This window comes from Mus pahari, chromosome 9 (genome assembly GCF_900095145.1).
Source record: "Mus pahari chromosome 9, PAHARI_EIJ_v1.1, whole genome shotgun sequence".
NCBI lineage: Eukaryota > Metazoa > Chordata > Mammalia > Rodentia > Muridae > Mus > Mus pahari.
The window spans coordinates 44,918,197-44,931,419 of record NC_034598.1 but is presented as its reverse complement, the minus strand read 5'-3'; the positions used below and the strand labels follow the sequence as shown (position 1 = coordinate 44,931,419).

The following is a 13,223-nucleotide window of genomic DNA, read 5'->3' as shown; positions in this document are numbered from 1 at the left end:
ACCTCATAACTGTCACCCCAGCTACATAGCAAGGTTCAGGACACTCCCGGCCACTTAAAACCCCTTACTGGTTTAAAAAAAAAAAAAAAAAAAAAGATGGAGGGAGAAAGATAGTTCAGTAACTGGCTTGGCAAACATGAATGAGAACATGAAGTCCTTCCCCAGAGGTTGCATGTCTGAGACCTCCCTTCCTGCCATGAAGCAAAGAGCTACAAGCTGAGAGACCCTGTCTGGGAAAGTTGCACGGTTCTGGATGGTAAGAGGCAAAGACTTTTAAAATTCAAAGATAGAGAAATGGAAACCCCGGTGTCAATTTTCTGCTGCCGTTCTCACATGCAAAAATCTGTCAAACACCAAGCCTGGCGTGCTAGTGGCTAGCTTAATCCCAGGACCTGGGAAGCAGGGGCAGAAGGATCTCTATGAGTTCAAAGCCAGGGAAAGCTACAAAGTGAGACTGACTCAAAAGTATAAAACACTAATCCCGGCCTCGGTGACCAGTTCCATAAATTACTGCAGCTTACTAGTTGAGAGAAAAGTAACTGACCAGTTCAGCCTCCGTGTCCCCCTGACCTTCACTGTGATATGATCTCTCCTCCTGACCTGGGGTCCCAAATCCTAGCTCATAAAATACAGTTCCTGAGCCTGCTTTTATGGTATTGCTGTGTGGCCCTGGCTGGCCAGGAATGTTCTAAATAGGTTCGTGAGCTATCAAACTCAGGCTGGGGTGCAGCCTAACGGCAGAAAGCCTACCACGTGTAAGGTTCTGCTTTCTATTTTCAGTACTGCTGCAAAGAACAAACTTCTTAAATAGTTCTGGGTGAAGCCGGGAGTGGTGGTGCACTTCTTTCTGTCCTCGCAGTAGTGTAGAGGCCAGGAACAGCCGCGAATTAGAGGCCAGGACGAGACGCAGAGGGAAGCAGGACTGGGTCGAAGTCCCCGAGTTGTACTCGATCTTTTTCACGAAGCCCCGGAGGGTCCCTGACAAACGCACACTGCGCAGATGCAGCCTAGCGGGACCCAGGACTAGGATGGCAGCGCGGCCGAGACCGATCCAGCTTGGTACAGACCAGGTGCAGCACACTTTGCTTCCGGAGTCTAGAGCGCAAACGCAGTGGTTGTCCCACCCCAACCACGCTGATTGGCTGTCCTTGTCTCAGAGCGGATTATATGAGAAGATAGTCACAGAAACAGGTCCTGAGCGCTGATTGGCCTCCATGCCCTGTGGACGTAGCCAACCGCTTCTTGAGCTGAGGAGCCGAAGTGATCTGATTGGCCTCACAGTCGTGGGGCGGGTCTTGCAAACAAGCGAAGGCTGGGTCGGGGCCGCGGCTGCGCAGAGAGTCCGGACGGCCGTCAGACAGGTCCCGCGAGCGCGGAGGGGCGGGGCCTGCCGCACGCCTGCGCAGACGAGCCCCACGCGCGGGCGGGTGGGCGGAGCGGCCCCCCTCGCGGGGGCTGTGAAGCGCGGGGAGGGGGCCGAGCGGGTGGCAGAGCCGGCGCGCGCCCGGCTGGGGGCGGAGGGCGGAGGCCCGGGGGACAGAACAGCTGCGGCGAGTGGCGGCGGCGGCGGCGGAGGGAGCCGAGCCGGCGACGAGCCCGGGGGTCGCGACGTGCAGAAGCGGCTGCGGCGGCGGCACCGGCCACGGCGGGCGGAGAAGCCGGGGCGCAATGGAGCGGAAGAGGTGGGAGTGCCCGGCGCTCCCGCAGGGCTGGGAGAGGGAAGAAGTGCCCAGGAGGTCGGGGCTGTCGGCCGGCCACAGGGATGTCTTTTACTATAGGTGAATGAGCGCGCCGGCCGCGCAGGGCCCCAACGGGCGCCTCCCAGCGGCCTCTGCGGCGGCCTGGGCGCCCCTACTGCGGGCCGCGGTCTGGGCCGGGCGACGTGCGTCCGAGCGTGCGTCCTACGTGCCAGCTGCGGTCAGTGCGCACGCGCCGGTCTTGGCTCGCCTCTCAGCGCGTGCGTTGAACCCAGCGCCTTCCCTACGGCTGCTCCGCTCCACTCGGCGCCGCTGTCAGCGCGCGTGCGCCGCGCCGGGCTCTCGCTAGGCCCAGTACGCGTGCGCGCCGCCTGCAGCTGCTGCTGCAGCCTCGTGGCTTTTCGCCCGCCTGTGGCGCGCGGGCTTTTGTCCTCCACGGAATCGGGGACCGTGCGCACCGTGCGAGGGGCTCCCGGCCTTGGCCAGACGCCGCTGGGAAGCGGGGGTGGGAGGGGGCTGGGCTGACCCTTTGACCCTCGCGGGGACCTTATCGTGGTTTCGGGAAGCAAGGGGACTGCCCCAGGTGGCCTGATCCCCTCACCTGCTTAAATTTGGGTTTGGCTTCTTGTTCAGCAAAATGTCCCCCATTTTTATGGCTTTCCCAAAGCCCTGGCTCTTCTTGAGCCGTGGCTCCTAGAAGTGTCTTCGGGCTTCTGTGAATGTGGTTTTTGTGTGCAAGACATTTTTTTATGAATAAGTCTTTTTAAAAAAAATTTTGTTTAAGTATTTTTAAAATTTTATTTAATGTATGAGTGCTCTGCTGCATATACATCTGCCTGCTTGAAGAGGGCATCAGATCCCCCAGTAGAAGGTTGTAAGCCACCATGTGGTTGCTGGGAATTGAACTCATGACCTCTTAGTCGCTGAACCATCTCCAGCCCTTTTTTGAGGCAGTGTCTAGGCGGTGGTCTACATAGACCATGGTGCAACCCCTTAATCAGGGCAGTGACAGCTGTCTATGTGAGTTATAGCCAGGCAACCTACTCTTGCTCTTCGTCTTACCCAGTTCTATCCCCAGTGGTGTGGATGGAATCCTGGACCGCACGCATGCCTGGCCAGCCCCAGCCGCTGCCCTCTGGCCGGAGCGTCTAACTTTTGAGCTGATTGTAGTTGTCCCTTCTTCACTGCACCTGGGATTGGGTGGTGCATTGATCTGCCTGGCCCCTTGGTCTTAGGAGTCGTGGGTTTTGGCAGTAAGGTTGGAAGCCAGGACCAACTCAGGTTCCTTTCAGGCTGCAAAGAGGGACGGGGTTGTTGCAGTTGGTAGGGTTTTTCCCCAGTAGGGCTATATGCAAATGGTGCCTTGTGTGCATGGGACTTCCTCCCCTTTTCCCTTACTTGCAATGGGGCCAACACCCCTGAGAGCTGATCCACCTTGTCCCCAAGCTGTACCTGTCCCACTTGTCTCATCCCCACAGCTGCTAGCTTACATCCATGTCCCAGAATAGCCACCAGTGCTTTCCAGCGCACTTGTGTAGACGGTCTCTTTCTCATGGAATCCTCCCACACACCTTGGAAACTCTTAGGGTTGGAGAGCTAGGATGTCAGCCCCGGGTGTACCGTGGGCCTATCCCAAGGGCAAGCTCAAGTTGCCCCACTCAGCAAGCTGTTGGGCACACTTCTGTGTGCAGACAGACCTACAGAGCCGAACTCCTTAGGCCCTGCACAGAAGTGCTGTCCCCACCCCAGCAGCCTTGTGGCTTGAGTTGGTTTTACCTTTTTATTGGTCTTGCTGTGTAGCCCAGGGTGGCCTGGAATTTGTGGCTCCTCCTTCCTCAGCTTTTGCTGCAAGAGGGGCCTATGCCACTGTTCCTGTTTAATAGGGTTTTGTTAGGGCGATCAACCTGCATGCCAGATTCACTCCTGAGGAGGTGGAGGGGTTTTACCATTTTCCAACAGGTGGAGGCCCCATCAGATTGGATTTTAGAATATTTATCTTTTAAAAGGAGGCCCAGGGGCTCCGGCTGGGGCTTAGTAGAACACGTGCCTAGTGTTCAGCCCAGTCCTAGCCACATGAACCAGATTTCCCTGTGCCTGTCACCAGAGCATTGAGACGGTGGGGACAAGATGACCAGGAATTCGGTCATCCTCAGCTACAGTTTGAGACCAGCCTGGTTAACAAGAGACGGTTTTGGGGGGGGGGGGGTCCTTTGCCTTGCACTGCCCCACGCTCTCCCCATTCCCTGAGCAGCTGCCAGTCCCAGTCAGGTGGGACAGCGTGTGGGCTGCAGAGCTTCATCCTGGTGCTCCATCTCAGCTGGTGAGGAGATCAGGGAGCAGCCAGCAACACCCCAAGCCTTGGCCAGCTGTTTTTTGTTTGGTTGGTTTGGTTTTTCGAGACGGTTTCTCTGTGTAGCCCTGGCTGTCCTAGAACTCACTCTGTAGACCAGGCTGGCCTCGAGCTCAGAAATCCGCCCCCCCCCCCCCCCCCAGTGCTGGGATTAAACAACTGCCCAGCTGGCCAGCTGTTTTCTATGTGGTCCTCACATTAGGGAATCTGAGGCACCTGGGACATTCACTGCCCCATGCTTTCTCCCCATCCCTGAGCTTCTGCCAGTCCCAGTCATGGGTGCAGTTAGGGTCCAGTCCCAGGTGTTCCCAGCAGGGAACACCAATCTCACTGTTAAGTAGTAACTGTTACCCTGAGGCATCAGGTAACTGCCTGCCAGTGCTCCGGGCTGGCCACACCCAGCCTGTAACCATTTCTGACTATACTGGTCAAAAAGATTCTGCAACTCTAACCACTAATGCCAGGACAGTTCACCTCAGCCCCTGCAAATCTACTTCATGTTCTGGAGCATTCCCTATCCTTGTAGTATTACACATACTATGGCCTTTTATGCCTCGCAGAACTTCTCTGAGTATCCTCAAGGCCTCTGAGTTTTAATATATCAGAGCCTTTCTCCTTTTCCTGATTGAGTAATACTCCATGACAGGGCAGAACTCCTTACTGGCCATCTGGGACCACACAGGCTGCCCCCATTCTTTGGGTCTGAATGTTCAGCATAGGTTGTTGTGTGATTCATTTTTCAGATGTCCTAGTAGAATGTGGCTGGAGCTGCTTGAGGGGTTATCAGACCTATGCCATCTCCCATGCATAGACTCTTGAGACTCACCATAAGTAGAACGTGTTTGTATACACATGCCTTCCCACACTTGGGAGGCTATGGCAACATTGACTATGACAAGTTGAAGGCTAGCCTGAAGTACATGAGGCATGGTCTCACTCAGTTGATAAGTGCTGTCAGGCAAGCAGCAGTGACGCTTTGAGTCCTACCTCTAGCAACACTTGACTAGGCGGTGGCCTCGCAGGAGCTTGAAGGATGGGCAATTCTTGGCTGGTGAGTTTTGAGACCAGCCTGGGATAACATGAGATGTGTCCTCCAATCTAAATAGATGCAGCCCTATAGCTTACAGATAAGTGATCCCTGGAAAGCAAGAACAGGTTTCTGGCCCAGGCTTCCTGGGGTACAGGCCCCCATCCCTCATAGGGCCTCCTTAGGCTTCCCAGATGAACTGTAGCCACATAGCTTAAGGCTCGGCTGCTTAGGGCTGCTCTTCCCACTTGCCTTCCTAAAGACTTGGTGAAAACAGGCATGGAAAACCGTCCCTTGCAAGGGTGGTGGGTAGGAGACCGGTCCTGCTCGGGCTGACCAACCTCCCGTCCGCAGCCCCAGCGGGAAGAAGTTCCGCAGCAAACCACAGCTGGCACGTTACCTGGGCGGATCCATGGACCTCAGCACCTTCGACTTCCGCACAGGAAAGATGTTGATGAACAAGATGAATAAGAGCCGCCAGCGCGTGCGCTATGATTCTTCCAACCAGGTCAAGGTGAGGGTGCTGACGTCAGGGTAGGGGCAGGCCCTCTGGGTTAGCGTCTATCGCCATCGAGTCAGTACCTCTGCTGGCGGAAGCATGGCGCGCATTTGGTTTGGTGGGTGGGAGATCTCCGTGCCTGACCGCCCACCCGCCACCATTCAGGCTCTGGCTAAGCACCTCCCTGGCCCCTCCAACCCTCCATGGACCCCGGTCGGAGCGGCCCGCTGCAGAGTCTTCTCCCCCCAGGGCAAGCCTGACCTGAACACTGCGCTGCCTGTACGGCAGACTGCATCCATCTTCAAGCAACCGGTGACCAAGATCACCAACCACCCCAGCAACAAGGTCAAGAGTGACCCGCAGAAGGCGGTGGACCAGCCGAGGCAGGTGAGCCCCCGGGCAGTTTCCGGGTGTCAAAGAGCCCTCATCTTGATACTAAAGCTCACCCTTTAAGGGTGGACGAGACCATTGCCTTGCACAGCATAGGCCAGTGCTGCCCCAGTACTACATCCCTACAAAGATAAAAATAGATATCTTTTCTTGTGAAGAAGAATTTACTTAGAAAATAGAGGGCCCTGCACTTACCTTCTGAGGCAGGAGAGTCATGAATTGGAGATTTTAACCTTGGCTTTTTTTTTTTTAATCAACAAAGCTATGCTTCTTTTCTGTTTTTCTGACCTATTTGTAAACATCCTCTGGACCCCTGGGGGCTGTTGCTGGGTGGTAGGGGTCACAGGGCAGGACCCTACACGTATGCTTCCTGTGACCTTGTACTTCTGCCTAAAGCTTTTCTGGGAGAAGAAGCTGAGTGGATTGAGTGCCTTTGACATTGCAGAAGAACTGGTCAGAACCATGGACTTGCCCAAGGGCCTGCAGGGTGAGCAGGGGTTGGGGGTGGCTGCCTCTGGATTTGATAAAGTGGGTGGATGCCCTGACTGGGCCCTCTCCTTTTAAAAAAGTGTGCTTATGTGTGTGCATGTGTATATGTGCGTGTGTGCAAATCACTGCAGTACACCAGTGTGAATTTATTTTTACCCTGTGTGTACAGGTGCCAGTGGAGGTCAGGGGTAACAGGTGCCCTGCACGTAGTCTTACAGGGAGTTATGAGCCCTCTGGTCTGGTGCTGGGAAGCACTTCCAGGTCCTGTAGTAGGATGTGTGGCACTAGTGACCATTCTCATGCTAGTTGTCTCCACCGTTATAAGCTTGTGCCACCATGCCAGGCACAGGTGGGTCTCTGGATTGGCTCCTTATCTTCTGGCTGATGAAGACTTGCCTGGGATGGGGTCATAACTTCCAGGTAGAGCCCTAGGCCGGAGGGTTCCTCTGACCCTGCCCACTCTCTTATTCCACAGGGGTGGGCCCCGGCTGTACAGATGAGACGCTGCTGTCGGCCATTGCCAGTGCTCTACACACCAGCACCCTGCCCATTACAGGCCAGCTCTCTGCAGCCGTGGAGAAGAACCCTGGTGTGTGGCTGAACACTGCGCAGCCACTGTGCAAAGCCTTTATGGTGACAGATGATGACATCAGGTAACTGGCAGCTCTGCCCCCACCCCGATATCTCCACAGTTAGCACAAGAACGTAGGGCGTGACAGCAACTACCCTGCTCCTCAGGAGTGGTTTGTGGGTGAAGGCAATTTAGATGCCGTACAGGCACGCTTAGAAATGCTGGGGTGGGGGAACAGCAGTGAGAAAGCATGGCTTCCACAGGCCTGGGGGAGCTGCACACAGAGCAGAAGCTGGGCAGGGCCGAACTGAGTGAGTGACAGCCCTCAGGAGGGGGGATGGTGGACCAGGAAGAAGGCAGCTTAAACTAGCTCTGAACGGCAGTCTGGACCCTCAGGACTAGCCTGGGTTTCTTGTGTCAGACTTGGTGATCAGGCCAGATGGGGACAGGAGCAGGACCCAGAGTTAGGTTCTAGACACACAGTGGAAACTGTCCTTGCTATGTGTGGGCCGGCCCATAGCTCCCATGTAAAAAGTGAGAATGTAAGGAGACCATGGTCACCCAAGGTGACAGAGAAACTGTATGGAGTGTCTGAAAGGGGCTGTGGGGATGCACCTGTGGACTGCTCCCTGTGTGCCCTGTCAGAGTGTGTTCTCCTAGGAAGCAGGAGGAGCTGGTACAGCAGGTGCGGAAACGCCTGGAGGAGGCACTGATGGCCGACATGCTGGCTCACGTGGAGGAGCTCGCCCGAGACGGGGAGGCACCACTGGACAAGGTCTGCGCAGAGGAAGAAGAGGAGGAAGAGGAGGAGGAGGAAGAGCCGGAGCCGGAGCGTGTGTAGCACAGGTGCTGCAGGCCCGGGTGGGATGTCAGCCCATCCCCTAGCCGGGCTGCTCACAGCTTCCCTTCCTGCCTATAGCAGGTGCCCTGCCCGAGTCTGGGCTGCAGACTGCCTTCAGCCTTGCCTGGAGCAGGTGGGGGCCAGGCCTGCAGGAGGCAGCCATCCATCCACCTCCTGCTCCCAGGTCTCAGTGCAGAGAGTCCCTGTGGACACTGAAAGCTGACAAGCAGTGACCCAACTGAGAGGCCACCAGGACACAGTCACCTCCCTGCCTCCTTATCATAGGACGAGGCCCTGCTCGGCATTGAGGAGCTGGGAGCCGTGTTGGGCGCTGGGGGAAGTTTCTGGAAACACACCTGGCTACGCCCACCTTGTGTCCCTAAGGCCATTACAGGCCAGGGTCTGAACTGCTCCTGCCCACAGGGCTGCCCAGCCTCCTCACACTGAGGGTCAGCAGCCCACCAGGAAGTCACTTTCCTTCAATAAACTGATGGTAGGAACTTGTGAGCTCTGACTTGTCACTGTGTGCTATACAGCTTTGAGGTGCCTGCTGCCCAGGCCCATGGACACCTGCTCTGGGCCTCAGTGTCCCTGTGTGGCAGGGTCACAAGCTCCAACTCTGAGAGAGCAGTTGGCAGCCTCTCTGTGCTTGCTGCCTACATCTTGGACACCTGAACTGTGACCCTGCAGTCGTAGCCTCCAAGAGCTGACGGGTGAGCTGGGGTGAAGGCCCAGTGGCCGAGCCTGGCCACCCTACTGCAGATCAGGGTCTTGTTCCCCAGCCTGGACAGCACTCAGGGCTGGAGTGGTGCCTCTTGTCCTCATTCCACAAGCACCACCCACCCGCCCTGTCACATGGACTTAGACAGGGGCAGCCTCCTGCCGTGAAGGTTCTGGGTTCTCATCAGAGGCTAACCATAGTGGCCTGTACCACCCACTCCAGAGGACCCAGAGGGAGATAAAAGTCATACAGGAGGCTCCTGTCACAGGCCACCAACCCATGACAGGCACACAGGTCTGAGATGCCACCACCATAGAAGGACCTCCCATCCCTGCTCTCTGCCCCTGGCCCACTGAGAGTGGCCTCCAGATAGGACCTTCCACAGCCCTGTCCAACATAAGCAGCCCATGGTCGGTGGGGACGCGGCAGGCTGGGAGGCCCCAGGGTCCACACGGGCAGAGATAGCTCCCTGCTTCTGGGCTTCATACTCTAATATGCAACATGCCAATTGAGGACACCTGAGTCTGATGACAATGTAGGGCAAGGCCACCTAGCTTTCTCCAGCAACAGCAATGTTCCTCTGCATCTCCAACCCTTTCATCTTTTTAAAAATCTGTCACATCTGTCATCCAGGTCACCCTGCAGCCCGCCTGCTGTCCTGCAGCCACCATAAACTTCCTCAGCCCAATCCCCCNCCCCCCCNCCCCCCGGGCCATGTTTCTGTCCAGCCACTGTTACAAAGGATGGTGGCACTAGAGGTAAAGCTTATTTGCATGGGGTCATCCACTTGCCAGAATCTTGCTAGGCCGTGGGTAGGAAAGCAAGGTTGTAGTGTGCCAAAGCCAAGCCAGCATGCCCCAGACACAAGCTCACAGTGGGACTCTGTCACAGTAAACTCCAGACCTGGAGAAAGCAGGAACCAGCCGTGAGGTGGAGGACCGGGAGGACAGGCATCAGGAGCATAGGGCCTCCTTTGGGATGATGGAAAATTCTGGAACTATATGGAGGAGGCTCATGATTTTGGCTCTGTGGATGGAACCCAGACCACGGTGCTGCCCACCAAGACTCGGCCCTGGACATGGACTCCCACGTGCATTCCCTTCCAAGTGAATCAAAGGACTGCACATTTAGCTTTATTGTCGTTAAGCTTGTGCCAAGGCTCAGCAAGGTGACCCAGGCCACCTTCCCTTCCATAAAGGGGCTGCAAACTGCCTCTGGTCTCTCTCTGGAGCTGTTCACACCTTTACTTCCACAAGGTCTGAGGGCAGGGTCCAGGGGGTCAGGTGCTGCTGGCAGGCTTGGAAGCAAGTGCCTTCCCATGCCTTCCCATACTTGAGGTGTGTGCCCCGTGTGAGCAGCACACACAAAAGGCACAAGGGCTCAGAACCCTAGGCCTAGGGTTACAGACAGTTGTGAGCCACCATGTGGGTGTTTGGAAGTGAACCTGAGTCTTTGGGAGAGCAGCCAGAACTGTAAGCATTGAATCATGTCTTCCCCGTGTTTATTTCTTAATTTGTTTAGAGATTAGGATGAACATAGGCCCAGGTGTATGCTGGGATGCACTCCACTGCTGAGACACCATATTCCTCCAAGTGTTGAGTTTATTTCATGTTACTTTATTGGTTTATGTTGTTCATGGTGTCTCTGTGTGTTCATGAATAAGTACACACATGCATGCCTGTCGTAGTCCACCACAGCTGATGTCACCCCCCCAGGTCCCTCCCAGCAGGTCACTGGCAGGGTCAGGGCCTACCGTACCAGGATTTCACGTACCTACTGCATCTTCGGGATGTGACAAGGCCCATCACAGTGGCAGGGCAAGTACTTCACCCAGTTTTGGCTCCTGGGGTCAGTTCCACACCCCAAAGGCTCCTCTGGGGAAATACCCCAGCAGCTTCACCTGAAACCCTCACTGCACTGTCTCTAGGACTAACCTTTCTGCTGAACCAGTCCAGCCTGTGTATGGGATGCTGTTGCTGGAACCCTGGGCTCTGCATGTTGGGTGAGAGAAATACCCTTATGCTGTTGATGTTTGTAGATAAAATCTTTCTCTGTAGACCAGACTGGCCTCGAACTCAAGAAGATCCACCTGCCTCTGCCTCCTGTGTGCTGGGATTGAAGGCGTGAGACACCACACTCAGTTTACCACTTGGTCAGAGGCAAGTGGATTGAGTTCGAAGACAGCCTGGTCTACAGAGTAAGTTCCAGGACAGCCAGGGCTACACACTCGGGGAAAAAAAAAAAAAATGTGTATGCCTGAGTTTCTGTCTGTGCACCACATACATACAGGAGCCTAAAAAGGTCCAAAGAGGGCACTGGATCCCCTGGGAATTACAAGCAGTTGTAAGCTGTCATGTTGGTGCTGGTGGGAACTGAACCCAGGTCCCTACAAGAGCAGTGAGCTCTCTCTCTGCCCCCATAGACTTGGTTTTTGAGACAGAGTCTCTTGCTGAACCTGGAGCTCAGGCTAGGACCACAGGGGTCTCCTGCCTCCACCCCAGGTATTGGGGTCACAAGCACTGCTATAATTTAAATTTGGAGCCTCATCAGTGTGAGGCTATCCCCTTCCTAAGCTTGGAAAGCCACTTGAGGTGCCTCTGGTGCTCAGCTTCACATCCTTAGAGCAAAGTAGGACGCGAGTGGCCTTCATATCTCCCTCCTCTCTCCCCTCCCTCCTGGTCCACAACTTCACTTCTGAGTGTCTCTGCCCTCCATCCGCTCACAGCCAGCAGTTCAGACCCTGGCTGGGGGGCAGAAGTGACCTGCTTGACTGGGTGCATCCCAGGCCAGCCTCTGGCTTTGAATACCTGCCAAGGCTGCTGTAGCTTCTGCCAAGTGAAGGACAAGGACTGCAGCTGGGGCCCAGGGATGGCTAGACATAGGTGTTAGGGAAGAAAATCAGTACTTCCTTTTTTTTTTTTTTTTTTTTTTCTTTTTCCCCCTGCCCTCCTGAGTCAAGGTTTCTCTGCATAGTCTTGCCTGTACTGGAATTCCCTGTGTAGACCAGGCTGGCCTCGAACTCACAGAGAAACTGCCTGTCTGCCTCCCAAGTCCTGTGCCACTACCAGCATCCAGCTTTGATTTAACAATAATCTAAGTATAATAATAATAGTAATTATTATTAAACCGGCTCTTACTTCATAGTGCTGGCTGACCTGGAACTTCCTAAATAAACTAGGATGGTGTGGGACTTAGAGGTTTGAGCCACGGTACCCAGCTGGCTCTTGACCTTTAATTAGGGTCAAGGTGGCTTCTGGACTGCAGAACCAACACACTGGGGGTATGAGGACACTCACTCTGTCCCAACCTGCACTTGTGTCCATGATGGTTGTAAAAGTGACCAGGAGGAATGAATTGGGGAAGGGGCACAGTTGTGGCTAAGAAAGCTGCAGAATGGAGCAGCCTCTGCCCCAGATCCCGGGGACACAACTGACCTGAGGTTGCAGTCAGCCGTACGTAGGCAAGGACCCAGACAAGGTCCATCCTGTTCCCTGTTCACGAGAAACCTCAACGGGAACACTGAGGTATATGCGACAGCTGGGGACAGTATGGCCCTGGAGGTGGGCAGAGCCTGCGGAAGAGGGCTGCCTTCCTCAGAGCCCAGGCATCTCCAGGGAGGGTCATCTCAAAAGATTATGGGCAATGGCTGCTGAGAAGCGAATCACCCCACAAGCCCTAACCAAGTGCTTATGTTTGGGGGTACACAACCCCCTCCACCCCCAATGATGAGCTGCTGGGAAAGGAGGCTTGACTTGGGGAAAGGGACCTCAGGCTGCCCAGACACCATGCCAGGAAGGACGTGACTTGGGGAATGGGTCCCCAAGTCATTAGATGTGCTTGGGATAGAGGCACCGTCTGGAGGAGCACAGAACCAGCTGGAAGAAGACAGCACAGGAACGGGCCGGGCGTCACCCTGTTACTCAGAGGGTGAGATGGGGGACCAGAGTCATCGTGGTACCCTAAAGTAGGAAGTCCCCAGGTGCACATAGGTAGAAATCCCCGGCTTCTGGAGGGCAAGGACAGCCTGGGGCAAGCCAGGTACAAGAGAGCATTGCCTTTACGATGAGATAGATGGTAGTCACAGTGTAGGGGCTGATGTGAAAGAAAACACCTTGTGGCTGCGAGGTGATCCCTGCCAGAGGGTCCCCAAAGTCTCCAGGCACACGGGGAGGATTTCCCTGCTCTCGAAGAGCGAGGACTGACTAGATAAGAAACACACAGGAGGGGGACTCCACACTTTTGCGCACAGAGGAGATTCTGTAAGATCGGGGAAGGGGAAGCACAGTGTGACCGCGAAGTGATCCCTGACAGAGGTCCCGAAGGTCCCCTGGCGGGCACTGGGAGGAGGCCGGGGAAGCCAGGGGTGATGGCGAGGGTTCCTGGAGCACACGACCCTCCCCAGATCCCCGGGACGCACCAAGGTGGCTCTGAGAACTACGGGCTCCGCCGACCCACCAGTGGCGCCTCCCGCACGTGCGGGCGGGCCAAGGGGAGGGGGAGGGGGAGGGTCCGCACCCTGGGCGGGGGCGGGGCAAACACGTGACTGCCGGTCCGGCCCGCGCGTGCGCAGCGGCGTTGCCCATTGTTGGCCGCGGTGACGTCGCGGGGCGGGGCCGGGGCGGGGCGGCGGGAGGGCGG

The 13,223-nt window shown here is 55.8% G+C and overlaps 1 protein-coding gene across 5 annotated transcripts; it reads left to right on the top strand.

The window, feature by feature from the left end:
• The first annotated feature begins 1,567 nt into the window (after positions 1-1,567).
• Mbd3 (methyl-CpG binding domain protein 3) lies at positions 1,568-8,371 on the top strand. 5 transcript variants are annotated; one of them, XM_029542463.1, is made up of 7 exons: positions 1,572-1,778; positions 5,429-5,588; positions 5,823-5,960; positions 6,360-6,450; positions 6,928-7,105; positions 7,684-7,869; positions 8,049-8,371. In XM_029542463.1, the coding sequence occupies exons 1-6, from the start codon at positions 1,669-1,671 to the stop codon at positions 7,862-7,864; spliced, it is 858 nt and encodes a 285-aa protein (XP_029398323.1). In that variant the 5' UTR covers positions 1,572-1,668; the 3' UTR covers positions 7,865-7,869; positions 8,049-8,371. The 5 variants fall into 5 exon arrangements, with proteins under 5 accessions (XP_029398325.1, XP_029398324.1, XP_029398323.1 ...); XM_029542465.1 differs by lacking the exon at positions 8,049-8,371 and having other exon boundaries at positions 1,568-1,682; positions 5,739-5,960; positions 7,688-7,835; XM_029542464.1 differs by having other exon boundaries at positions 1,569-1,682; positions 5,739-5,960; positions 7,684-8,371.
• The last annotated feature ends 4,852 nt before the right edge of the window (positions 8,372-13,223 follow it).

What these genes read in the sequence shown, in the direction of transcription:
- Mbd3 (XM_029542463.1), top strand. Translation starts at nt 1,669, where the DNA reads ATGGAGCGGAAGAGGTGGGAGTGCCCGGCGCTCCCGCAGGGCTGGGAG. An exon ending in AGGGATGTCTTTTACTATAG is followed by an intron (nt 1,779 to 5,428) that starts GTGAATGAGCGC and finishes TCCCGTCCGCAG; the next exon opens with CCCCAGCGGGAAGAAGTTCC. An exon ending in CGGTGGACCAGCCGAGGCAG is followed by an intron (nt 5,961 to 6,359) that starts GTGAGCCCCCGG and finishes TTCTGCCTAAAG; the next exon opens with CTTTTCTGGGAGAAGAAGCT.